Source organism: Aquila chrysaetos, chromosome 10 (genome assembly GCF_900496995.4).
Source record: "Aquila chrysaetos chrysaetos chromosome 10, bAquChr1.4, whole genome shotgun sequence".
NCBI classification, from domain to species: domain Eukaryota; kingdom Metazoa; phylum Chordata; class Aves; order Accipitriformes; family Accipitridae; genus Aquila; species Aquila chrysaetos.
The window spans coordinates 36,896,687-36,922,774 of NC_044013.1; the positions used below are offsets into that span (position 1 = coordinate 36,896,687).

At 49.1% G+C, this 26,088-nt stretch overlaps 2 protein-coding genes and 1 long non-coding RNA gene across 3 annotated transcripts; 1 reads left to right on the plus strand and 2 right to left on the minus strand.

Annotated features, from left to right (window-relative positions):
• On the minus strand, positions 1 to 8,688 carry LOC115347139 (argininosuccinate lyase). Its single transcript, XM_030028168.2, has 17 exons — positions 8,581 to 8,688; positions 8,427 to 8,489; positions 6,886 to 7,080; positions 5,853 to 5,936; positions 5,468 to 5,524; positions 5,109 to 5,206; positions 4,373 to 4,450; positions 3,862 to 3,939; positions 3,665 to 3,717; positions 3,235 to 3,297; positions 2,917 to 3,031; positions 2,164 to 2,248; positions 1,929 to 1,988; positions 1,568 to 1,651; positions 1,220 to 1,300; positions 740 to 846; positions 1 to 241 (listed from the first exon to the last, which is right to left on the minus strand). The coding sequence occupies exons 2-17, from the start codon at positions 8,436 to 8,438 to the stop codon at positions 91 to 93; spliced, it is 1,401 nt and encodes a 466-aa protein (XP_029884028.1). The 5' UTR covers positions 8,439 to 8,489; positions 8,581 to 8,688; the 3' UTR covers positions 1 to 90.
• On the plus strand, positions 1,932 to 26,019 carry LOC115347144. The gene is made up of 12 exons (XR_003925385.2): positions 1,932 to 2,004; positions 2,155 to 2,259; positions 5,010 to 5,149; positions 5,491 to 5,630; positions 8,227 to 8,509; positions 14,936 to 15,005; positions 15,156 to 15,260; positions 18,011 to 18,150; positions 18,492 to 18,631; positions 21,228 to 21,510; positions 24,855 to 24,956; positions 25,072 to 26,019. It is a non-coding gene; the product is annotated as an uncharacterized LOC115347144 (long non-coding RNA).
• On the minus strand, positions 13,001 to 21,701 carry LOC115347138 (argininosuccinate lyase). Its single transcript, XM_030028167.2, has 17 exons — positions 21,594 to 21,701; positions 21,428 to 21,490; positions 19,887 to 20,081; positions 18,854 to 18,937; positions 18,469 to 18,525; positions 18,110 to 18,207; positions 17,374 to 17,451; positions 16,863 to 16,940; positions 16,666 to 16,718; positions 16,236 to 16,298; positions 15,918 to 16,032; positions 15,165 to 15,249; positions 14,930 to 14,989; positions 14,568 to 14,651; positions 14,220 to 14,300; positions 13,740 to 13,846; positions 13,001 to 13,241 (listed from the first exon to the last, which is right to left on the minus strand). The coding sequence occupies exons 2-17, from the start codon at positions 21,437 to 21,439 to the stop codon at positions 13,091 to 13,093; spliced, it is 1,401 nt and encodes a 466-aa protein (XP_029884027.1). The 5' UTR covers positions 21,440 to 21,490; positions 21,594 to 21,701; the 3' UTR covers positions 13,001 to 13,090.
• Positions 26,020 to 26,088: the final 69 nt, after the last annotated feature.

Sequence of the window (26,088 nt, forward strand, 5' to 3'; positions counted from 1 at the left end):
TTTCAGTGAACTACATACACCACAGTGTTTATTAACTTCAGATTAGTGTGATAGGCACAACGCTGCATCCACGGGATATCTCCCCACACTCTAAGCTTGTTCCTTCAGCTTCTTCAGCAGCTCCCTCAGCTGCTCGATCTGGGCAGTCACGCTGCTCTTGGCAGTACCACCCATGGCTGTGTACTGCTCCACGCTGTTGACAACGTTGAAGACCTGGGAGACGTCACTGCCGAACAGCGGGCTGGGGAGGCAAAGAGAAGAGGGGTCAGTGGAGAGCGCTGGCTGCTGTTGGCTGGCTTTACTGCCTGCAGAGAGGGCGAGGGAGTGGAGACGGAGCCTTTTTCCAAGGGGAAAGACCTCCTGCAGCCCTGCTTCTGCACTTCTCGTGCCTGACAGTGGCTGCTTGTGGCAGACCAAAGAGTCAGCTCCAAGGAGAGAATGGGGAAGTTTGGAGCCAAACTCCTCGGAGGGCTGCTGCCTCCAGGTGAGGGCATGAGTTTCTCCCAGTCCCTCCCAAGAGCTGCTGCCCATGCCCCACTGGAGCTGAAAGGTACTGATGTTGTCCCCCTTTGGTATTTTCAGGCCCAGCAGTAGCAGCATTGATATTCAGGCCAGGAGGACTTTGGGGTGATGTCTTGCCCAGGCATTTTGGGGAAGAGCACTATGAGGAGGCCCATATGCAGGGAGGCTAATATGTGCCTGATGAGGGGAGTCATGGCAAAATAATAGCGATACAAACCTGATGCTCTTCAGGTCATCCAGGCTGAGATTATTGATGGTGATGCCTTTAGACTCAGCGAGGTGGACGGCCTTCCCAGAGGCAGTGTGGGCTTGTCTGAATGGCATCTGCAGTGAGAAGCAGAGGCCGCAGTCAGTGACCAGGCAACTGGGGTGTTTTTCAAAGGAAATATTGGATGTGCTGTCTTTTTTGATTGGCTTGATTTCACTTAGGGCAATGGAATCTGAATCCGGGTTTTCTGGGGTGTGAAGAGGGGAGGCGTTAGGAGGTAAAATTCCACCTGTAAATTACTATCAAGTCCACCCGGCAGCAGTTCCACTACTTGGGATACATGTAAAGAATGGGTTTCCAGCTTTCGTGTTTGTTGACCCAGACTGATCATCACCTGGGGACAGAACAGAAGGCCTCATCTCAGGCCCTCACTGAGCAGTATTCTGCATCCAAAGAAATCGCACCTCCAAGTCTACCTCTGATACTTACTCCTTTATGAACCAAGTAGAGAGCCAGGTCAGATGACAGGATCTCAGGGCTCAGTGCCTTCTCCATGTTCTCCTTGTTGATCTGCAGGAGAGTCAGAGGGTGACATTATTATCAGCTCCTCCATGGGAACATGTTAGTGGTCACGGTGAGGGGACTTCATCTGGAAGGGACCTGGCTCTAAAAGGACCCTCTGACCCCCTGAGCAGCTGACAGTGGGGGCCATAATGAGCAGTATGGGTGAGGCATTGAGGAGCCTTCATCTTAGGACCAGTCTAGAGCTCTTTTACCTGTGTTACTCCCAGAATGCGTGCCCCAACCATGTTCAGTAGTGAGAGGCTGAAGCCTTACCTGGAGGGTAGAAATCACTCCAGTGGCAACCTGGAGCACAGCATTCAAGGTGTCCACGACATCAAAGACGGCCTCCTTGTCTTCCTGCATTAGAACAGGGGTGGAAATTGCTGTAAGTCAACCTGAGGCAGCCCAAAAACCCAAGAGCCTGAGCAGCCTAGCCAGCAGAGCAGGCCTGTCATCCCAGGGGCTTGTGCTAGGGGCCAGGCTGTCAACTGCAGCGTGCCGTGCCTCAGCCCCTTTCTCAGCATCCTGCACACAAGCAGGGTCTGTGCAGGGAAATGGAGTGGCAAGACTGCTCAGGAGCAGAAGACGGCCGTGTCTGCTCAGAGAGATGGTGCGAAAACTAACATCTGTTTACCTGCAGATCCTTGTTGTAGGTGCTTGGAAGTCCTTTGAGAACCATGAGAATAGCAGCCAACTGCAGAGAGAAACAGGTGAGGCAGTGAGTTGTAAGAAGAGAAGCGCATTGCCCCCAGCAGAGGTTAAGAGCCTAGACTGGGCACAGTTCTTCACACAGAGGCAAGAAGAAGGAAGATTCTTCAGCCCTGGTTTGAGCAGTTTCCCCATCCCGCTTCTTTCTTTAGCAGGCTCACCCGTCCAAACACTCGTCCAGCTTTGCTGCGGATCAGTTCCAGACTGTCGGGGTTCTTCTTCTGAGGCATCATGCTGCTGCCAGTGCTGAAGGAAAGGTGTGTGCAGTGTAATGGTGAGCAAGACCCCAGTCCCTACAGACACAGGCTAAGACAGGTCATGTGGCACACTGGCCCAGCCCTCCAAAACCACCACGTAGGTCCCCTTCCCTGGACACTTTTCTAGGGTGTAGGAAAGCAGTGCACTAACCGAGTTTCTCATGTTTCCCACAGCAAAGCCTTTGGGTTTGCAGTCTTGTCTGGAGCTACCATGCGGTCCCACCTCTCAAAGAGGAAGCAAAAAGGAGGCTTGCCCCCAAGCCCTCCAGAGGTGGTATCAGCAGGCCAGCCTAAGTGTTGCTGTGACCTCAGAGAGGGTGGGAGGGCTGTGGTTGTGCTGCCCTGAGAGACAGGAAATGTGTTAGGATTGCAAACCCAGCCAGTGAAGGAAGGGCTTTGGCAGGCAATCCCAGCAGAGGAGGAAGTTCTCTGTGCCAGCAGTTGCTGGGGAGGAGTGTGTGCTGAATGCAGCCTTGGTTGAGTTACCAGAATCAGAAATAAGTGATCATTACTGCGGAATATTCACCCTATGGCTGCCTTTCTGCCAGCCATTTAATGCTGTGGCAGCCTTGTGCAGCAGGGAGACCCCAACCACTGTCTCAGTCTCTCAGGTCAGGATAGCTGAGAAGAATTACTCCCCAGAGGCCAGAGACCTACCAGTAGGTATCAGAGAGGGTTAGAAAGCCAAACTCGCTGGTACTGTAGATGATGAGATCTTCAGCCATCTTGCTAAGGTGGATCATCAGCAGGGTGGCAACAGAGAGGAATTCCACTGCAGAGAAGGCAGGAAATCAGTGTAAAATCAGGGTGAAAAAGGTGCTTGTTTGCTTGACAACCCAGGGAGCCCTGACTGGAGCTTTGGAGTTACTTCCTAGTGAGGGATTTCAGTCCCCTTGTTAAAGGAGCTTAACTGGGAAGGTCTCAGAAGCCTGTTTCTAAAATAGTGGTGGGAAGATGTGATTGGGTTGTGCTTACCCACAAAGTCTCTCTCGCTAACGGCATCCATGCTGTTCAGGCTGATGGAAGCAAAGTCCAGCTCTGTAAGGAAGGTGATGGACAGAGGAGGTCAGGCTTGGCATATCTGGAGCTTGAATGCATCAGGCTACCCAAGCATGCAGGTGACTGTGAGCCCTTGTGTAGTCCCAGGAACACAAACATGCTTAAGTGTTATACTGACTGGTGTCTTTATTATTAGCCCCAGGCAGTCAGTGTGCAGCAGAGGTGGCTCTTTCTGCTTCAACTTCACAGGCATTGCCTGTCTCGTTGCAGTGAAAAGCCTTATGAAAGAAAGGCTTTGGCTCAGGACAGTGCATTACGGTGCCAGTGGGACCACTATATCAATGCTTCCCTCCCTCCTAGATATTACAAGTAGACTTGTGCCACTCAATTATAGGGAGACATTTACCACTACGCAGAAGCTCTCTATCAATTTCCAGTGGGTTGCCAGCCAGAGCACCGCTGCCAGGGGAGAAAGAAACAGAAGTCACACATGATATCCTGCACCCTTCAACCAAAACTGACCTCTAGGAAGCAGGGAAGGCACCTCTGAAGACTTTGCAGAGCAAAGCGAGGCCCAGTGATTACACAAACAGTAGACCTTACCTTCCCAAAGGCAAGACATTGATCCTCTTCTTTATCTCTCCCAGGCGCTCAGAATCACGGGTCAGAGCAACAGCATGGCTAGGAAAGGACGTGAGAGATGAAGCATGTGAAGTCACAAAACATCACGTTCCTTCCCAAGCAGTATGCTGCCAAGCCTGGAGCCTGGGATCCCCTCTCGATCAGAAGAGGCTTGAAAGGGAGCCTAGGCACTAAGGCCCTTTGAAGTGGAAGAGCTAGCAGCCATACAAGATTCTCTGTGTTACCCCATTAGCAAAGGATGGAGCATACAGGCAGACGGCCTCCACTGCCCACACAGTGCTTTCGGGTGCCCAGTTGGTCAGAGCCACACAGGAACACGGGGAGTTCCTGTTCCAGTTTGCAGGGTTACCTCTGGTTTCTCATCACCCCTGGCTGCCCCCTCAGAGCATAATGCACTTCTAGGCTCCAGCTGAGCAGGGCCCCAAGGGTGGAGAAGGCTTCCTTCAGCCAAGTGTGAAAGGTGGCTGGTTACCTGAGCAAGAACTGGCTCCATCTGATGGGCTGAGCTTTCTGCAGGTGGGTGTAGCCAGGCAAGATAACATCAATTTCTCTGCATGTGAAAGGAGAGAAAGAGGTGAGCAGCTGCTGTCAGGATAGAGGGCAGTGGCAGGTACACTCCAGGCTTTCCTGGCAAGGTTGCAAAGAGAACATCTTTAGCCTGTGTTGTACTGAAGTTGGGTCTATCTCTTTCTCTGCCTTTCACCTTTCAACCTAAGCACACTGGGTTTAGACCTCCCGATCTTCCAGTGTGGTGCGTCTGCCCTAGGCTTCCCTGGAAGATTGCCTGGTACAGTAATCCCTCTGCAGCAGGCAAAGATTCCCCAGTCCACCACCATTTGGGAGTGTGGTGTGTGAGGAGGACAGTTATACAGGGAGTTAACACAGCTGAGCTTTTCTCATACGTAGCAACTTGAAACGTGTTCAAGTTCCCCACTCCTTCAGATGGCTTTGGTGCCTTCTGAAGTCTTGTGTGGACCTCCCACCGCAATTTCTTTGCTAGGGTAGACTGGGGGAAGAGGAAGGTCACTGTGACATGAACTGTGGAGAAAGGGGATCTGTTGTCTTTCCCTGTGCTACCGCACACCGCCCGTCTGTAACTTCTTCCGCAGGAGACTCTGCTGCTGCCCTGATCGGTGTCTGTCAAAGAGCAAGCCAAGAAGTCTCCAGCCCCAGCAAGGCCAAGGCCATGGATATGGAAAAGGACTTACATGGCAGCACGTTCCACCAGGGTCTTAATGAGCTGCAGGAGGTGAGTGGAGATGACAGAGAGGGAATTCTTCATGAACAGCTTCAAGTCAGTCACAACCTGTATGAGATTGGCCACAGACAGACAAAGCAGAATGTGACATACTTAGTGACTGGCCAGTTTTACTGCAAAGTAAACCCCTCCTTGTTCTGTGAGATGGAAAGTTGCATCTTCCTCTCATCATTTAGTAATTTTGATGTGGTAATGTCACTATATCTTGCTCTCCAGGAGGACAGCCAAAGGCCTTTCTGGTCCACGGTCTCCTGAAGTGAGGTTGGAGAGGAGTACAGAAGGAGGAAAAACAACCAGTTCTGTACGTACCTGATCATTCCTGCTTCTTCCAGTGTGCAGCTTTCCAGCTATGTCTCCAATCAGCTCCTGAGGACAAAAGGAGGATTTCTATCAGCATCTCTGTATTCTATGAAGGCGACTCCACATGAGCAGACCTCCTCCCTGCCTGGAAGGGACTCAGCGCTAGGATCCTGTGAGTAGCCATGGGATCTCTTCTGGGGAAGGGCAAGTTTGGGTTCTATGCTTGTACAGTGCCCCTTCCACAAAAGGGGTTTCGGAAACACTTGATTGTGCACCTGGGGTTTCAGTGCCACAAGGTCCAGAGAAATTTCACAGTGGGACAGAGGAGCATGCACTTAACATCAGGCAGATCTAGCTACAGAGGAATGGGAACAAGAGGTTAGAGCACCCAAACCTTTAGTCTGCGTTCGTTGGCAGTGTGGATATCCTCATCGCTTTGGGTCACCACAAAGACTCCCTTAGACCATTCCTCAGAGATCTACAAACATCAGCAGAAACACCAGTCAGCCACTACGGTTACCCTGCTGCGCGTGGGGGCTGTAAGCGTCCCCAGCAAATACCAGCTTCTGCCCTCCCAATGAAATCAAAGTGTTAAGTCTCACACAAGCTCTGACATTCCTGTTCTTTCAAGCCAAGGCTGGCTGCTTGCTATATCCTGATATTCTATACTGCACTTGGTGGGATTCACCTCTACCCATGATGATCCTGCTGCATTATGGCTATAGGAGGATTTAAGCATTGCAACGACAAAGTGAGCTGAAATGTCAGTGATTGCTTTAGCATTGTCCACAAAGATTTTCCTATACACACATTGTATAGAGTCACCATTGTCCATGGCGGGTGAGCAACAACAATGGATATTTTAAAAAAGCGCTTAGCTGCTGACTTCTCTTCACCCCTATACAATGCTATGCATTGCCTTCTACTAACTCGGGCAGCCAGCCTCAAAACGATCCCAAGTGCCAGCAGAAAAAGAATATGCCTAATTCATACTGAAACAGTTCCTGGTGAATGTTCAGTCTGAAGAGGATGGGCGGGCAGGTCACACTCAGCACACCTCACCGAGGCACCGGGGCTGCCATAATGAGCATTGACAGTGTGCGCACCAGGGCTTCAGGCTGTCACTGGTTCACATCCTACTGTTGGGCTTTAATGCCTTTAGCAGGGTGCAGTTTGAGCATCGATCCCCTGCCCAGAATGTCTCCAGCAGTACCGAGTGCAATACACATGGGCTTGTTATGTCTATGATGTAGGACAGCAATCTCTTTCAGGAAAGCACTTCAGCACATGCCTAGCTCTAAGGAATAGGACATGAGGACATTTAAAGATGCTTTTTAGAACAGCAACTCAGGGAGGCTACTACAGATGCTGTCAGAAAAGCAGCCATTCATTCCAGCACACATGACAGATGTAAAGGAAATAAATACCTTTTCCAGGCCACTCAGGATCTTCTCCAGCTCAGTTTTAGATAGGATTCCAGCCTTCTCCAAGGCTTTGGCATATGCCATGCTCCCCTGGACATCAACCTCAGATAGTCTTTGATCACAGGTAATGGAAGAGCTGAGCATCTCCATGACTGGATCTGTACTTCCAACAAACCTTCCTCCCAACATTTTATCCCCCTGCAAGTAATGAAGTTAAGAGGCATGTTCAAAAGACTTACCGATATATCCCCTAAAAATCAGTTAATGTCCATCCCACTCTTTATCCAAGTAGAACTGAGGACATATTCAGGAGTGGTTTTTTCTGTACCATTGACCAGAAAAGCTCTGGACTTTAAGACCTTTGGCAAGTAGTTGTAGAGGTGGAAAACATGTCACTGTCACTAGCATTTAGCCCTTGAGGTGTCAGGTGTGGCTCAGGAATCCTCCAAGATACTTTACTCCTGCAGCATTCTGGAGGGAGTATGTCCTGTCCATGAAAATGAATATCAGGGCATATGGTGCAAGACCAGCGTGGATCTCTCTTTTAAGGCAGCTGCTGATCACTGACCCTTTGATAGTCTCCTGACAGGGAAAAAAAGTAAGGGAGTCAGGGATATAGTGAAAGCTAGTATCTACTGTTACTTGAAATAATAATTAAAAAACTCCCACTCTTTTAGGTAGACTATAGGAAAATACTCGGTTGACAAAGAGCTGTGGGCCAGCACAAGCCACATTATGAGGTGTTTGAAGTTACCGTTTGAAGCATCTCCAGAGTCCATGATGTTCTTGCAAGCTTTGGCATAAAATTAGCATAAAACTGGTTAAGGAGCGGACTGCAGAAAGGGAGGTCTGGGTACCTTCCAGTATTACAAATGTTCGGTTAAAATGAAAAGGAAAGAAAAAAACCCACAGTCCCAAACTACCCTCCAGAAGGTCCCTGAAGGTGCGCGGCGCCGGGCTGCCGGGCCGCCCGCCGAGCTACCATGGACAGCGGGCGGCTGCCGGGACCGGGGCCGGGGCCGGGGCCGGGGCCCGGGGCCCCGGGGCCGGTGACCCGAGCAACCCTTTCCTCAGCAACTGTGTGAACCAGCGTGCCTGAGAGGAGAGCAGGAGGGAGCCTGCGGAGGTCAGGGTGCAGTTACGGGGTGCTGGAGATCTCTTTCTGAAGCAGAGGGGAAATGGGAGTTGAAAAAGCAAAGTTTTGCAGCTCCTGGCTGGGAAACCAGTCCGCTGGGGCCAGTGGCGGAGGGGATGGGGCGTGAGAGGCCAGTGCTGGGAGCGAAGTGCTTGGATGGGGAAGAGGCATCTAAGTGTATCTTCGCTGCTGTGGGTTTTCACCACCAGAATCAGAGGTGAGGTGTCAGAACTATTGCAAAGACGTTTGCTGTCCCCTTCTCCATTTAAAACCCGGGAAAACACATCAAGTAGAGAAGCACCCGAACGAGCACGGCAGGTTGCAGTGCTGGGGTTATCACGCAGTTGAGCTCGCGTCTGCCAGACCACCCTGAGACCACCCCCGCCGGAGAAGCAAAGTTCACCCTCACCTCGGCTGCCATTTCGGACGACGTTTTGCTCGTTTGTGCAGCGATCTTGGCAACTGGTGCAACCTGCGGAACAGCGAGGTGAGGTGAGGCTCTGCCGCCCGCCCCGCTCCCGGTGCCGGTCGGGGGTCCCCGGTGCCCGCCCGGCCCCGCTCACCTGCTCCGTAGCGCAGCCCCGGCTGGTCGCTCGCTGCTCCCCGGCCCCGCCGCCCCGCTTTTACACGCCTCGGAGCGGGGCTGGCGGCTCGTCCCGCCCCGGCGGGGCGGGGTGTCCCCGGGGCCGGCCCCGCTCCGGTCCCCCTCCCCTCGGACCACCCCGCAGCACGGGGGTGTTTCTGCTTTCCCTAAGGGAGTGTGCTACTACGGCATGTTTCTTTCTCTGCGCACTGTCGGAGGCCTTTGAGGGAGTGCAGGAGGTGCATCCCAGTTTTCTTGTCCCCTTTTGGGTTTTTCTGCCCTTTAACCAGCCCTATTGTAACAGGACCGTAGGATAATTCAGGTAGGAAAGGACCTAGTCCAGCTGTCTTTCCTATGTTCTTCTTTGTCCTACTATTCATCCCCTTTCTGAGTTGAAGATGAAGTCTAGAGCACAATGGGGTTGCATGATTAGGGCGTGCTGCTTTCTGTAGCAGAGAGAACACAGGCAGAATGACATGGCTAGCATCAGGCAGCCACTGGCTACCCAGCCTGCATGAGCAAGTACCTTTTGCAGCTGGGTTTCCAGTGTGCTGCCTTCAGTTTCAGTCCAGAACAAGGGTCAAACTCTGTATCTGGATTTATAGCCAACTATTAATTCACTGCTTCTCAAACATTTCCCCATATGATCTTTTTTTTTCTGGGGTGATGTCCCTGTTCCCTTCCAGACTTCCAGGCTTGCGGATGCACAGAGCATCATGCCGCCTACACTGAGAAAACCTCTTTGAACCATTTTGTTGCCAGGTTCCTTGCTCTTCTGAAGTCCCTCATTTTTAATGCTTCTCTTGTCATGTTCATCTCTTATGAATGTCTTTGTCCTTATCCTGGTCTTTGACAGGAGGTTGCTGAGGATCTGGAAAAATAGTAAGCACTAGATTTACATCCAGAGTGAATCCTATACCGGGAGATGCTTTATGTTGTGGTGTTGGTGATATGGGCTCAAGATTGGCTATGTGGAACATGCACAACCCATTCAAAGATTGGTGTCCCTCAGAGACCAGTTGTGACCCACAAGGCTAGAAAATGGAAGATGGGGTCTCTGTGGCACTTTCAGAGTTGCCCTGTATCTACTTTGCTATTTGTGTTTTCATGTCATTAACCCTATGTATGTGTGACATGACAGCTTTGATTTCTAAATATTACCTGTATTTAAACAGTTACGTGGTTAAATATACCAGTGAAAGCTCCAGTTTCTGTTCCATTAGTTCCAGGCCTCTTTGTAATTTTTTCCACTTACCTGTACATACATCTCCCTGTAATCCTCCCTGAGGAATAGAAATTGTTGAAGAATCACAATGAAGTTGGTTTGTGTTGCCCGGGCAAAGAGGAGACCAGTCTAGATGGACACGTTTGGATATTTCTGTCTCAAATTTATCCATGGTGTCTGCAGGGGACGTTGCAGTCATGCAATGCATCTGTTCTCACAACCCTCTTGTGGTGGCAGAGAAATGTTATTAGCTCAGCTTCTTCAATAGAGAGCTAGGGGACAAAAAGACCAGGCATAGCAATTTGTTTAGGAGTCAAAATATTCAGCAGGATTTTTCCAGAGTGTAAAAGCAGGTTAGAGATCTTTTCCTTGGGGAGACCCAGAGAAGAATTCGCTACACATTGTAATGTTTCAAGAGCCCTTTTGTAGGTTTGTTATGTGCTTGGGTGTTGGATCAGAGGTACATAGCCATCCACTGAGAGTTTCAGTAGTTCATGATCAGCCTACATGAATTCTGGGCTTAAATCCCTTCCTGTGGTCTGTAATGGAGCAGGGATTTAAGACCAAGACCAGAGTAGTGTCCAAGCCACTGATTCTTCTGTCTATAAAGATCTTCCTGTGGTAAGGGACAGGGCTTTAAAAACCCAAATCACAATGAGTCATAGTAGGTTGATGGTGCAAGTCTGAAGATACTGTGGACCACACACTCCTGTAGTGTCTGTGGAGCTTCAGAGACCTCCACAGATCCCTCCCAAACTAAATTATTTCACCATTTTAAGAAAAGGGTGGATGGGTGGGAAGTACCAGTGATTATGAACTACTCATTTAAGTAGGAGACCAAGATGTGATAATCTGCTAAGACTTCCCTTTTCCTTTCAGTTTGGCAGGGCCCTGTGTCACTCAGCACTAGCCACAAGGAACAATGCCAGATGTTTGCTTCTGGGAGCGAGAGAAAATCTATTCAGATGAGGCCTCTGAAGGTACTGAGCAGGAGCTAGAAGATACAGACAGGGAAACAAGAGGGGAGTGGTACAGATCAAGAAAGCTTATGGGATGAAAAAGAACTGTGAGGTGGCGATGAGGAGATATCCCTTCTTCTGACTCTGTAGGTGTTGGATGTTGGTGTCACATCTCCCTTTCTTGTTCCTTTCCCCTATCAGCTAAGTGCATAAGTGATTTTTGGCCACAGCTAACCTACCTGGAGAGTGAGACACAAGTGCCAAAACAGAAACACAGCAGGAAGTAACAGAGCAAACACAAAGAAGGTTTATGGAGTGGTGATTGAAATGTGCTGTTCTTTAAATGCCAGGAGAATAGATCAGGTTTAGGGCCAGAATAAGGGGAGACTGAGGGTGGGGGGAAGTGTGGAAGAAAGGGAAGTTTTCTGTTGCTGGTTCTTCTTCCACATGTTTAAAGCACAAATGCCACAAAGGTAGGATGAAAGCACTTTGTGTCTCCTGGGGTACTTTGTTAATGGCAGGAGAGTTAGCTCATGGCACTTTGTACTGTCTGTGCTGCAGCTGTTAACCTAAACATAGTGAGGCAATGCTTGCATTACTGCCATTACCTATGAGTGTTACAGAGTTTTGCAGTACTGAGTCAATAACGTGTTGCTGCATCAGCATGGAGAGCAGGGTGCTGAGCAAAATGCCAGCTTTAAAATGCTGTGACAGAAAAGAAATTGTCCATGACAAAACTAGCACTACTGTGCTGTGGGTGCCAGTTAGACAACTGTTTTTTCTCTACCTTTTGAATCAAGCAGCAGCATATTCCATCCAGAAATCACTGCAGAACAATAGTAGGGAATAATGTTTCAAGTGTTTATTTAATCAAATATTTTCACCCTGTGAAAGACACAAGGTTGCTGCATTCTCATTCCCCAAGTAACACTTTTCCTGGTCTTTGTTCTGATTATATTTTTGTAAGGACAGAAGGAAGATAGTGTAAGATTTGTAAGAGGCAGACAGCCATGCCAGTCTCTTTTTCAAGCATTCTGCCCCAGCTAGCTTGGCCTGGGTCACACAGAGGAAAGAGCATGACCTGGGACCATGCAACCCTTTGTCTCAGTGTAAACCAGAGCCAAAGGTGGTTTTGTGATGGGCTGGGATGACCTGTGGGTTGACTTGCTGACCAAGTCCTGCCTAAGACTATGCAAGTTTCAGTGCCAGGTGGTGAAGAGACTTCTTCTGGCCACTTAATGTCCCTGCCAGAAGACAGGCAGGCAGGCAAGCATACTGCTATGAGGAGAGCAGTGATAGCTGGAGGTATGGCATGTGTTGCAGATGCAGTACCAGGTGCACTTTGCACACACCCACAAGCCTCCCTCAGCACGTTGTGTAGCCTGCTCTGGCACTGCTGGATTCAGCCTTGTGCTGCGTAGAATCATAGAATAATTTAGATTGGAAAAGACCCTCAAGATCATCGAGTCCAACTGTAAACCTAACACTGCCAAGTCCATCAATAAACCATGTCCCTAAGCGCCACGTCTACACATCTTTCAAATACCTCCAGGGATGGTGACTCAACCGCTTCTCTGGGCAGCCTGTTCCAATGCTTGACAACCGTTTCAGTGAAGAAATTTTTCCTAATATCCAATCTAAACCTTCCCTGGTGCAACTTGAGGCCATTTCCTCTTGCCCTATCACTTGTTACTAGGGGAAAAGAGACCGACCCCCACATCACTACAACCTCCTTTCAGGTAGTTGTAGGGAGCAATAAGGTCTCCCCTCAGCCTCCTTTTCTCTAGACTTAACAACCCCAGTTCCCTCAGCCTCTCCTCCTAAGACTTGTGCTCTAGTCCCTTCACAAGCTTCATTGTTCTTCTTTGGATGTGCTCCAGAAACTCAGTGTCTTTCTTGTAGTGAGGGGCCCAAAACTGAACACAGTATTTGAGGTGCGGCCTCACCAGTGCCAAGTACAAAGGGACAATCACTTTCCCTAGTCCATCACCCTCCCCTCCAAGAGACACATTTTCAGGTCTCTTGCTGTAGACAGACACTCTTGCTGCTCTCTACCTACCAGTCCCCCCAGAGCTTGAACACCCCATAACACAGCTCCACTGCCAGGGAGGGGAGAGCCCCTCTTCTTTCACACCAGTGAACATTTCCCCAAGCCTCATGAGGGCTAAGGAAGCCGATCTCAATCTTGCCCCAAGAAGAAAGGTGCAAGACTGGAGTTTCAGTGAACTACATACACCACAGTGTTTATTAACTTCAGATTAGTGTGATAGGCACAACGCTGCATCCACGGGATATCTCCCCACACTCTAAGCTTGTTCCTTCAGCTTCTTCAGCAGCTCCCTCAGCTGCTCGATCTGGGCAGTCACGCTGCTCTTGGCAGTACCACCCATGGCTGTGTACTGCTCCACGCTGTTGACAACGTTGAAGACCTGGGAGACGTCACTGCCGAACAGCGGGCTGGGGAGGCAAAGAGAAGAGGGGTCAGTGGAGAGCGCTGGCTGCTGTTGGCTGGCTTTACTGCCTGCAGAGAGGGCGAGGGAGTGGAGACGGAGCCTTTTTCCAAGGGGAAAGACCTCCTGCAGCCCTGCTTCTGCACTTCTCGTGCCTGACAGTGGCTGCTTGTGGCAGACCAAAGAGTCAGCTCCAAGGAGAGAATGGGGAAGTTTGGAGCCAAACTCCTCGGAGGGCTGCTGCCTCCAGGTGAGGGCATGAGTTTCTCCCAGTCCCTCCCAAGAGCTGCTGCCCATGCCCCACTGGAGCTGAAAGGTACTGATGTTGTCCCCCTTTGGTATTTTCAGGCCCAGCAGTAGCAGCATTGATATTCAGGCCAGGAGGACTTTGGGGTGATGTCTTGCCCAGGCATTTTGGGGAAGAGCACTATGAGGAGGCCCATATGCAGGGAGGCTAATATGTGCCTGATGAGGGGAGTCATGGCAAAATAATAGCGATACAAACCTGATGCTCTTCAGGTCATCCAGGCTGAGATTATTGATGGTGATGCCTTTAGACTCAGCGAGGTGGACGGCCTTCCCAGAGGCAGTGTGGGCTTGTCTGAATGGCATCTGCAGTGAGAAGCAGAGGCCGCAGTCAGTGACCAGGCAACTGGGGTGTTTTTCAAAGGAAATATTGGATGTGCTGTCTTTTTTGATTGGCTTGATTTCACTTAGGGCAATGGAATCTGAATCCGGGTTTTCTGGGGTGTGAAGAGGGGAGGCGTTAGGAGGTAAAATTCCACCTGTAAATTACTATCAAGTCCACCCGGCAGCAGTTCCACTACTTGGGATACATGTAAAGAATGGGTTTCCAGCTTTCGTGTTTGTTGACCCAGACTGATCATCACCTGGGGACAGAACAGAAGGCCTCATCTCAGGCCCTCACTGAGCAGTATTCTGCATCCAAAGAAATCGCACCTCCAAGTCTACCTCTGATACTTACTCCTTTATGAACCAAGTAGAGAGCCAGGTCAGATGACAGGATCTCAGGGCTCAGTGCCTTCTCCATGTTCTCCTTGTTGATCTGCAGGAGAGTCAGAGGGTGACATTATTATCAGCTCCTCCATGGGAACATGTTAGTGGTCACGGTGAGGGGACTTCATCTGGAAGGGACCTGGCTCTAAAAGGACCCTCTGACCCCCTGAGCAGCTGACAGTGGGGGCCATAATGAGCAGTATGGGTGAGGCATTGAGGAGCCTTCATCTTAGGACCAGTCTAGAGCTCTTTTACCTGTGTTACTCCCAGAATGCGTGCCCCAACCATGTTCAGTAGTGAGAGGCTGAAGCCTTACCTGGAGGGTAGAAATCACTCCAGTGGCAACCTGGAGCACAGCATTCAAGGTATCCACAACATCAAAGACGGCCTCCTTGTCTTCCTGCATTAGAACAGGGGTGGAAATTGCTGTAAGTCAACCTGAGGCAGCCCAAAAACCCAAGAGCCTGAGCAGCCTAGCCAGCAGAGCAGGCCTGTCATCCCAGGGGCTTGTGCTAGGGGCCAGGCTGTCAACTGCAGCGTGCCGTGCCTCAGCCCCTTTCTCAGCATCCTGCACACAAGCAGGGTCTGTGCAGGGAAATGGAGTGGCAAGACTGCTCAGGAGCAGAAGACGGCCGTGTCTGCTCAGAGAGATGGTGCGAAAACTAACATCTGTTTTACCTGCAGATCCTTGTTGTAGGTGCTTGGAAGTCCTTTGAGAACCATGAGAATAGCAGCCAACTGCAGAGAGAAACAGGTGAGGCAGTGAGTTGTAAGAAGAGAAGCGCATTGCCCCCAGCAGAGGTTAAGAGCCTAGACTGGGCACAGTTCTTCACACAGAGGCAAGAAGAAGGAAGATTCTTCAGCCCTGGTTTGAGCAGTTTCCCCATCCCGCTTCTTTCTTTAGCAGGCTCACCCGTCCAAACACTCGTCCAGCTTTGCTGCGGATCAGTTCCAGACTGTCGGGGTTCTTCTTCTGAGGCATCATGCTGCTGCCAGTGCTGAAGGAAAGGTGTGTGCAGTGTAATGGTGAGCAAGACCCCAGTCCCTACAGACACAGGCTAAGACAGGTCATGTGGCACACTGGCCCAGCCCTCCAAAACCACCACGTAGGTCCCCTTCCCTGGACACTTTTCTAGGGTGTAGGAAAGCAGTGCACTAACCGAGTTTCTCATGTTTCCCACAGCAAAGCCTTTGGGTTTGCAGTCTTGTCTGGAGCTACCATGCGGTCCCACCTCTCAAAGAGGAAGCAAAAAGGAGGCTTGCCCCCAAGCCCTCCAGAGGTGGTATCAGCAGGCCAGCCTAAGTGTTGCTGTGACCTCAGAGAGGGTGGGAGGGCTGTGGTTGTGCTGCCCTGAGAGACAGGAAATGTGTTAGGATTGCAAACCCAGCCAGTGAAGGAAGGGCTTTGGCAGGCAATCCCAGCAGAGGAGGAAGTTCTCTGTGCCAGCAGTTGCTGGGGAGGAGTGTGTGCTGAATGCAGCCTTGGTTGAGTTACCAGAATCAGAAATAAGTGATCATTACTGCGGAATATTCACCCTATGGCTGCCTTTCTGCCAGCCATTTAATGCTGTGGCAGCCTTGTGCAGCAGGGAGACCCCAACCACTGTCTCAGTCTCTCAGGTCAGGATAGCTGAGAAGAATTACTCCCCAGAGGCCAGAGACCTACCAGTAGGTATCAGAGAGGGTTAGAAAGCCAAACTCGCTGGTACTGTAGATGATGAGATCTTCAGCCATCTTGCTAAGGTGGATCATCAGCAGGGTGGCAACAGAGAGGAATTCCACTGCAGAGAAGGCAGGAAATCAGTGTGAAATCAGGGTGAAAAAGGTGCTTGTTTGCTTGACAACCCAGGGAGCCCTGACTGGAGCTTTGGAGTTACTTCCTAGTGAGGGATTTCAGTCCCCTTGTTAAAGGAGCTTAACTGGGAAGGTCTCAGAAGCCTGTTTCTAAAATAGCGGTGGGAAGATGTGATTGGGTTGTGCTTACCCACAAAGTCTCTCTCGCTAACGGCATCCATGCTGTTCAGGCTGATGGAAGCAAAGTCCAGCTCTGTAAGGAAGGTGATGGACAGAGGAGGTCAGGCTTGGCATGTTTGGAGCTTGAATGCATCAGGCTACCCAAGCATGCAGGTGACTGTGAGCCCTTGTGTAGTCCCAGGAACACAAACATGCTTAAGTGTTATACTGACTGGTGTCTTTATTATTAGCCCCAGGCAGTCAGTGTGCAGCAGAGGTGGCTCTTCCTGCTCCAACTTCACAGGCATTGCCTGTCTCATTGCAGTGAAAAGCCTTATGAAAGAAAGGCTTTGGCTCAGGACAGTGCATTACGGTGCCAGTGGGACCACTATATCAATGCTTCCCTCCCTCCTAGATATTACAAGTAGACTTGTGCCATTCAATTATAGGGAGACATTTACCACTACGCAGAAGCTCTCTATCAATTTCCAGTGGGTTGCCAGCCAGAGCACCGCTGCCAGGGGAGAAAGAAACAGAAGTCACACATGATATCCTGCACCCTTCAACCAAAACTGACCTCTAGGAAGCAGGGAAGGCACCTCTGAAGACTTTGCAGAGCAAAGCGAGGCCCAGTGATTACACAAACAGTAGACCTTACCTTCCCAAAGGCAAGACATTGATCCTCTTCTTTATCTCTCCCAGGCGCTCAGAATCACGGGTCAGAGCAACAGCATGGCTAGGAAAGGACGTGAGAGATGAAGCATGTGAAGTCACAAAACATCACGTTCCTTCCCAAGCAGTATGCTGCCAAGCCTGGAGCCTGGGATCCCCTCTCGATCAGAAGAGGCTTGAAAGGGAGCCTAGGCACTAAGGCCCTTTGAAGTGGAAGAGCTAGCAGCCATACAAGATTCTCTGTGTTACCCCATTAGCAAAGGATGGAGCATACAGGCAGACGGCCTCCACTGCCCACACAGTGCTTTCGGGTGCCCAGTTGGTCAGAGCCACACAGGAACACGGGGAGTTCCTGTTCCAGTTTGCAGGGTTACCTCTGGTTTCTCATCACCCCTGGCTGCCCCCTCAGAGCATAATGCACTTCTAGGCTCCAGCTGAGCAGGGCCCCAAGGGTGGAGAAGGCTTCCTTCAGCCAAGTGTGAAAGGTGGCTGGTTACCTGAGCAAGAACTGGCTCCATCTGATGGGCTGAGCTTTCTGCAGGTGGGTGTAGCCAGGCAAGATAACATCAATTTCTCTGCATGTGAAAGGAGAGAAAGAGGTGAGCAGCTGCTGTCAGGATAGAGGGCAGTGGCAGGTACACTCCAGGCTTTCCTGGCAAGGTTGCAAAGAGAACATCTTTAGCCTGTGTTGTACTGAAGTTGGGTCTATCTCTTTCTCTGCCTTTCACCTTTCAACCTAAGCACACTGGGTTTAGACCTCCCGATCTTCCAGTGTGGTGCGTCTGCCCTAGGCTTCCCTGGAAGATTGCCTGGTACAGTAATCCCTCTGCAGCAGGCAAAGATTCCCCAGTCCACCACCATTTGGGAGTGTGGTGTGTGAGGAGGACAGTTATACAGGGAGTTAACACAGCTGAGCTTTTCTCATACGTAGCAACTTGAAACGTGTTCAAGTTCCCCACTCCTTCAGATGGCTTTGGTGCCTTCTGAAGTCTTGTGTGGACCTCCCACCGCAATTTCTTTGCTAGGGTAGACTGGGGGAAGAGGAAGGTCACTGTGACATGAACTGTGGAGAAAGGGGATCTGTTGTCTTTCCCTGTGCTACCGCACACCGCCCGTCTGTAACTTCTTCCGCAGGAGACTCTGCTGCTGCCCTGATCGGTGTCTGTCAAAGAGCAAGCCAAGAAGTCTCCAGCCCCAGCAAGGCCAAGGCCATGGATATGGAAAAGGACTTACATGGCAGCACGTTCCACCAGGGTCTTAATGAGCTGCAGGAGGTGAGTGGAGATGACAGAGAGGGAATTCTTCATGAACAGCTTCAAGTCAGTCACAACCTGTATGAGATTGGCCACAGACAGACAAAGCAGAATGTGACATACTTAGTGACTGGCCAGTTTTACTGCAAAGTAAACCCCTCCTTGTTCTGTGAGATGGAAAGTTGCATCTTCCTCTCATCATTTAGTAATTTTGATGTGGTAATGTCACTATATCTTGCTCTCCAGGAGGACAGCCAAAGGCCTTTCTGGTCCACGGTCTCCTGAAGTGAGGTTGGAGAGGAGTACAGAAGGAGGAAAAACAACCAGTTCTGTACGTACCTGATCATTCCTGCTTCTTCCAGTGTGCAGCTTTCCAGCTATGTCTCCAATCAGCTCCTGAGGACAAAAGGAGGATTTCTATCAGCATCTCTGTATTCTATGAAGGCGACTCCACATGAGCAGACCTCCTCCCTGCCTGGAAGGGACTCAGCGCTAGGATCCTGTGAGTAGCCATGGGATCTCTTCTGGGGAAGGGCAAGTTTGGGTTCTATGCTTGTACAGTGCCCCTTCCACAAAAGGGGTTTCGGAAACACTTGATTGTGCACCTGGGGTTTCAGTGCCACAAGGTCCAGAGAAATTTCACAGTGGGACAGAGGAGCATGCACTTAACATCAGGCAGATCTAGCTACAGAGGAATGGGAACAAGAGGTTAGAGCACCCAAACCTTTAGTCTGCGTTCGTTGGCAGTGTGGATATCCTCATCGCTTTGGGTCACCACAAAGACTCCCTTAGACCATTCCTCAGAGATCTACAAACATCAGCAGAAACACCAGTCAGCCACTACGGTTACCCTGCTGCGCGTGGGGGCTGTAAGCGTCCCCAGCAAATACCAGCTTCTGCCCTCCCAATGAAATCAAAGTGTTAAGTCTCACACAAGCTCTGACATTCCTGTTCTTTCAAGCCAAGGCTGGCTGCTTGCTATATCCTGATATTCTATACTGCACTTGGTGGGATTCACCTCTACCCATGATGATCCTGCTGCATTATGGCTATAGGAGGATTTAAGCATTGCAACGACAAAGTGAGCTGAAATGTCAGTGATTGCTTTAGCATTGTCCACAAAGATTTTCCTATACACACATTGTATAGAGTCACCATTGTCCATGGCGGGTGAGCAACAACAATGGATATTTTAAAAAAGCGCTTAGCTGCTGACTTCTCTTCACCCCTATACAATGCTATGCATTGCCTTCTACTAACTCGGGCAGCCAGCCTCAAAACGATCCCAAGTGCCAGCAGAAAAAGAATATGCCTAATTCATACTGAAACAGTTCCTGGTGAATGTTCAGTCTGAAGAGGATGGGCGGGCAGGTCACACTCAGCACACCTCACCGAGGCACCGGGGCTGCCATAATGAGCATTGACAGTGTGCGCACCAGGGCTTCAGGCTGTCACTGGTTCACATCCTACTGTTGGGCTTTAATGCCTTTAGCAGGGTGCAGTTTGAGCATCGATCCCCTGCCCAGAATGTCTCCAGCAGTACCGAGTGCAATACACATGGGCTTGTTATGTCTATGATGTAGGACAGCAATCTCTTTCAGGAAAGCACTTCAGCACATGCCTAGCTCTAAGGAATAGGACATGAGGACATTTAAAGATGCTTTTTAGAACAGCAACTCAGGGAGGCTACTACAGATGCTGTCAGAAAAGCAGCCATTCATTCCAGCACACATGACAGATGTAAAGGAAATAAATACCTTTTCCAGGCCACTCAGGATCTTCTCCAGCTCAGTTTTAGATAGGATTCCAGCCTTCTCCAAGGCTTTGGCATATGCCATGCTCCCCTGGACATCAACCTCAGATAGTCTTTGATCACAGGTAATGGAAGAGCTGAGCATCTCCATGACTGGATCTGTACTTCCAACAAACCTTCCTCCCAACATTTTATCCCCCTGCAAGTAATGAAGTTAAGAGGCATGTTCAAAAGACTTACCGATATATCCCCTAAAAATCAGTTAATGTCCATCCCACTCTTTATCCAAGTAGAACTGAGGACATATTCAGGAGTGGTTTTTTCTGTACCATTGACCAGAAAAGCTCTGGACTTTAAGACCTTTGGCAAGTAGTTGTAGAGGTGGAAAACATGTCACTGTCACTAGCATTTAGCCCTTGAGGTGTCAGGTGTGGCTCAGGAATCCTCCAAGATACTTTACTCCTGCAGCATTCTGGAGGGAGTATGTCCTGTCCATGAAAATGAATATCAGGGCATATGGTGCAAGACCAGCGTGGATCTCTCTTTTAAGGCAGCTGCTGATCACTGACCCTTTGATAGTCTCCTGACAGGGAAAAAAAGTAAGGGAGTCAGGGATATAGTGAAAGCTAGTATCTACTGTTACTTGAAATAATAATTAAAAAACTCCCACTCTTTTAGGTAGACTATAGGAAAATACTCGGTTGACAAAGAGCTGTGGGCCAGCACAAGCCACATTATGAGGTGTTTGAAGTTACCGTTTGAAGCATCTCCAGAGTCCATGATGTTCTTGCAAGCTTTGGCATAAAATTAGCATAAAACTGGTTAAGGAGCGGACTGCAGAAAGGGAGGTCTGGGTACCTTCCAGTATTACAAATGTTCGGTTAAAATGAAAAGGAAAGAAAAAAACCCACAGTCCCAAACTACCCTCCAGAAGGTCCCTGAAGGTGCGCGGCGCCGGGCTGCCGGGCCGCCCGCCGAGCTACCATGGACAGCGGGCGGCTGCCGGGACCGGGGCCGGGGCCGGGGCCGGGGCCCGGGGCCCCGGGGCCGGTGACCCGAGCAACCCTTTCCTCAGCAACTGTGTGAACCAGCGTGCCTGAGAGGAGAGCAGGAGGGAGCCTGCGGAGGTCAGGGTGCAGTTACGGGGTGCTGGAGATCTCTTTCTGAAGCAGAGGGGAAATGGGAGTTGAAAAAGCAAAGTTTTGCAGCTCCTGGCTGGGAAACCAGTCCGCTGGGGCCAGTGGCGGAGGGGATGGGGCGTGAGAGGCCAGTGCTGGGAGCGAAGTGCTTGGATGGGGAAGAGGCATCTAAGTGTATCTTCGCTGCTGTGGGTTTTCACCACCAGAATCAGAGGTGAGGTGTCAGAACTATTGCAAAGACGTTTGCTGTCCCCTTCTCCATTTAAAACCCGGGAAAACACATCAAGTAGAGAAGCACCCGAACGAGCACGGCAGGTTGCAGTGCTGGGGTTATCACGCAGTTGAGCTCGCGTCTGCCAGACCACCCTGAGACCACCCCCGCCGGAGAAGCAAAGTTCACCCTCACCTCGGCTGCCATTTCGGACGACGTTTTGCTCGTTTGTGCAGCGATCTTGGCAACTGGTGCAACCTGCGGAACAGCGAGGTGAGGTGAGGCTCTGCCGCCCGCCCCGCTCCCGGTGCCGGTGCCGGTGCCGGTCGGGGGTCCCCGGTGCCCGCCCGGCCCCGCTCACCTGCTCCGTAGCGCAGCCCCGGCTGGTCGCTCGCTGCTCCCCGGCCCCGCCGCCCCGCTTTTACACGCCTCGGAGCGGGGCTGGCGGCTCGTCCCGCCCCGGCGGGGCGGGGTGTCCCCGGGGCCGGCCCCGCTCCGGTCCCCCTCCCCTCAGCCCCCTTCGCCCTTCTCTCTCCTGCCTCCGGTCCCTGCTCGATCAGCGCATGATGAGCAAGTTAGGAAGAGAAGTTCCTCTGGAGGCAGGGTTGCTGCAAGGAGGAGGGTTGGGAGAGATGCTGTCATGTTGCTTATTAGTGAAGTTATTGGGGTAGCTTTAGGCAGTGCTCCTGCAGCGCCAGAGGGTCTTCTTGTGTGTGGACAGGTCAGCTCCTTTTCTAGGAATGTCCTTGTACTGAAGGAGTCCCATCGCTCTCTGTCATACCCCTCTAATGAGTAGTCTTTGATATGAATGTAATTGATATGATGGCTGGATCATCGTTGCTCTGTCCCCATTGTCACCCCAGCAAACACAAGAATAAAATAGATGGGAGCTAGTTGCTCGTTCCCATTTCTGTGTGGATGAGACTTTTCACCCCACTTGTAAGTATGCTGCAGCTCCAGCTCTGGGGCTTCCCTGCTGTCACCAGTTGCATGGGGTCACTCTTGCCAAGAGGCTCCTGTGAGCCACAGACTGTGGCTGTGGGGTGTGAAGTTGTGCTCTGCTTGGCAAAAAGCCCATTATCTTAAACTCATCAAACCTGGTAAATATCATGGAAGTAAAGAACCAATTTGAAATACGAGAGGGCTTTGGGAGCAGCCACTCGCAAAGCTATGGCTCAGACCCAATTTCTCATTAACTCCTCAGACACAGAGAGCACTTTTCTGCAGCCACTCCACAGAAAGCTGAATGCTTGCTGGTTCACCTTACTGAGTGTACTACTACAGTATCATATTTTTCCATCTGCATGGTCCAAACCTTTCAGAGAGCTCAGGAATCATATTCCAACCTTCTCGTCTGCATTTTGTTGGGTTATTTTCTTCACTTTAACTGACCCTCTTGTCCTTTTCCACTGTTCTCTCAGTTCCACAACTTATCTCCCTTTCCTTTTTACAGTAGGACACTTACACTAGGAAACAGTGCTTGATCATTTTGTGATCATGTTCCTTCCTATTCCGAAATCGCTCATTTTTACCAATTTTCTTGTCTTTTTCACCCTTTAGGAGTGTCCTTTTTCTTACTCTGGGCTTTGACAGGAGATTGCTGGTGTGTTGCGAAAATATAAGCACTGAATTTATAACCAGAGTGAAACTATGTCAATAAGATCTTAATAATCTATGTCTGATCTTACATGTGGCAAGGACGCGTGCTTTCACATGGGATCTGTCAGCAGTATCACTGTGTGTGTTTAGCAAACTTCATAGGGATTAGTTTGCTTGTAGTACACTGCTTAACTCCTGTCCCAGTTTGTATCTCAGATTATTGATGCTCTCTTTTCCCATTTTTAGATGAAACAGGCAATAACTATCATTTCTGTATAATAAGCAGTGTAGAGTATAAAGTAATAATTTTATAGTAAAAATGGAAGTGAAATTGTAAATCCAAGCAGAAGGCATTAACGTAAAAGTGAACATTGAAGAAATAGGATTTCTTAACGACACTTGGATCTGGAGAGATGAAAAGGGGGAAACAGTGAAATAGCATTGCAAAATAGGTTTTCTAATGCACGCTGAAATGTATTCTCATTACTGTCTTCTCTATTTGTTCTGGTTTGGATGGCTCTCCTCTTCCCATCATCTTCTTTCAGTATTTTATTTGCTTAGTGAAATAGAAAGATGACCCCCCCAAATCCCCACCCCACAGTTAAATACCAAGGAAGGCCTGAGGGAAAAGTCTTCCACTTATTTTCCCTTCTGGCACAGCAAAAGGCACATTGTTCATAAATATTCCCAGCTACACCCTTTCCCAAGCTGATGTACAATGAGGTAATACTAGAGAGGAAATTGCCCATTTTGCAGCACGGAGAAGTTTAATTAAATATATTTTACTATCCTCAAAGATTTGGACTTTATTTGTGCTTGCTTTTGTAATCAGTCACAGCCTTACTATTTCTTTTAGAGTGCATTTTTGTTGGAAGAGTGCAATAGTTGGGGAGCGCAGCTCTGAAGGAGTGCTTTAGTGGTCTCTAGAAATGCACTTTTCATAATAGGACTTATTTTCATAACTGAGTCCAGTGAAGAAAAAGGATAGCATAAACTGCTACAGTGTACCTTCTTTAAAAACATTCTTATTTAACTGTCATTTTGGTTTAGAAAAAGAAAAAAAGCTCTATGGGCTGAAAGTGCTAGTCAAACGCACTGTCAGCTAGACTGATGTGAAGCGGTGCTGACATTTTTTGTTAAAAAAAAAAACTTTGTTTAATGAATTTTGAATGTAAAAGAAAAAAAGACACTATAGGGTGATCAGCGAAATGCTGAATACAGTAAACATCTTTCATGACAAAGAATACAAATACCCTGCAGATCTGCTTTCAATAGCAATTACTAGGCCCCCTGCTTTCAATAGTTAATACCGAGGCCCCTCTCTCACCAAGCCTTAGTGGTAACAATCACAAGCCAATGCTTAAAATGTTGACATGCTAAGCACATTTAGAAAAACCTATGTCTGCATTCCCTATGGATGGTGTAGCATAACTGTCTAACACCTAAAGTGCAGCAATTAAAAAAAAAGTGAACTGAGCTAATCACCTCATCTCCTGAGAAGTTGTATGTAAGGGTAACGAGTTCTCTCTTGGATATTCCCTTTCTCCCTTGCATGGTGTCAGTGGACTTGTAGCTGTTCCATGTGTGTATTTACACCCTAACAGGCTATATGTCTCCATTGGAAAATATTTAGGAATAAAATCTCTATTAGAAAAAAAAAATTGAAAGCTGTTCAGAGAGGCATTTGTATTATGCTCATTCATCCCAGCTGCTGGGATTGGGCATCATCATCATCATCATCATGGATTGTAAAAATGTATCAGCAAAGATCTGGAATGAAACTTTTGGAGAAACAGTGAAAATGGAGATGATAAATTGGTGCTTGGGGGGAGATACAAAGGGGAGAAGCAAAGGAGAAATAAAATTAGTATGCTGAAGATTCTGAACCCATATCTAAAGAGAGTGATGAGAGGCAGGCAAGGATTAGTAGATTTCTGGAACAAAACTCTGAAATTTGATAGTCTGGAAATATGATATTTTCAAATGAAAGCTGACATTCTTTCCCTTCTTTTCTTCCCTTTAGCCTGGCTGGGAGCTGGCATACAGGCAGTTTCACGTGCAGAGTTTGAAACATGGCAGAGAAGTTACAGAGCATTTGTTGTGCCGGTTTTGGCCAATTTACAAGGTCAGTTAATCCTGACATGAAAAAGGACAGCATCCGTTGCATCCTGTCCACTGGGTCAGACCAACAGCTTTCAATCTGCATTTTGACGACCTTTCTCCTGGCTCTTTTTCCACAGGACTCCATGACAAATGATTCTGGAGTATAAATTAATTTCTATCTGTACTACAATCTGTGTGTGATGGGGTCCACATGTCCACTGAAACTTTTTTATGAGTCTTCAACTGAAAAGGGCAGAAAAAGCTTTGCAGTAGGCTTTTAAACTTTGTCCAGCACTTCGGTGTCTGATGATGATGGTTCCTGGAGAGCTGGGAGGTGGTTGTTGGCCACTGTCCTGGCACTGAAGACTGTTCCTGAAGCGCTGCAGTTTCTCATGTTATTCAGAACTGGCTTAGGATTTGCAACACCCCAAGGAGCATCAAAGTCCCAGAAGTGGGAATGGACTTTATTCTGGCTTGATTCTGGGGAGAAAAGTGGCTGGTGGATTTTGTGCTAGTATTGCAAGACGGAGGTTGTGAGCACAAGTCTAATCCATTCGGTTCCTTAGTTTGCTCTTACAGCCCTGCTGCAAACAAGCAAGTGTGTGTGTATATGACTCCTTAGGGAGTTAGTGGTGTTGTGTTTGCATATAAACTTTTGCCTGAGAGATAATGGCAAAATTAAGTAATTAATGTTTCCCTGGCTCTCAGTCTCTGAGCCAGACAGTTTTCCTTTCTGTAGCCAATAGAACTTTCAGCTATTTGCACTCAATGAAGTGTGTTCAGTTTTCTCAAGAATGAAAAGGGCTCTTGCAAAATTTAATAGCACATATATTAAATGAGAAAGAAGCACAGTGGTGGCAGGAAAAGACATACGATGCTGATGAGCCTGGTAAAATGTCTGTAGAGGTGCTTAAAAGAGAATAGCAGTATTACACTAGTTCAGCCTTACAGTATTCTGTTTGCACATGGCTAGAGATTTTATTTGGAAGGACCTCTACAATACTGTTTCCCCCTTGTCATCATGCTTAACAGTGGCTAGCTGTCGGAACCTGAGTAGGTTTTTTCAGAACATGTTTTGTCACAGATAACATTTGTTGTACCGTTTTCTGTGAAAGGAGTTACAACTCACGTGGCGGGAAAGTGCTGAGTATCAC

Coding starts and splice junctions, on each gene's coding strand:
- LOC115347138 (XM_030028167.2), bottom strand. Junction 17,452..18,109: donor CTGGTGGAACGTGCTGCCAT/GTAAGTCCTTTT, acceptor TTTCACATGCAG/AGAAATTGATGTTATCTTGC. Junction 16,299..16,665: donor TAGAGAGCTTCTGCGTAGTG/GTAAATGTCTCC, acceptor CCTTCCTTACAG/AGCTGGACTTTGCTTCCATC.
- LOC115347139 (XM_030028168.2), bottom strand. Junction 2,249..2,916: donor ACCCTCTCTGATACCTACTG/GTAGGTCTCTGG, acceptor CCTTTCCTTCAG/CACTGGCAGCAGCATGATGC. Junction 847..1,219: donor TCTACTTGGTTCATAAAGGA/GTAAGTATCAGA, acceptor TTCTCACTGCAG/ATGCCATTCAGACAAGCCCA.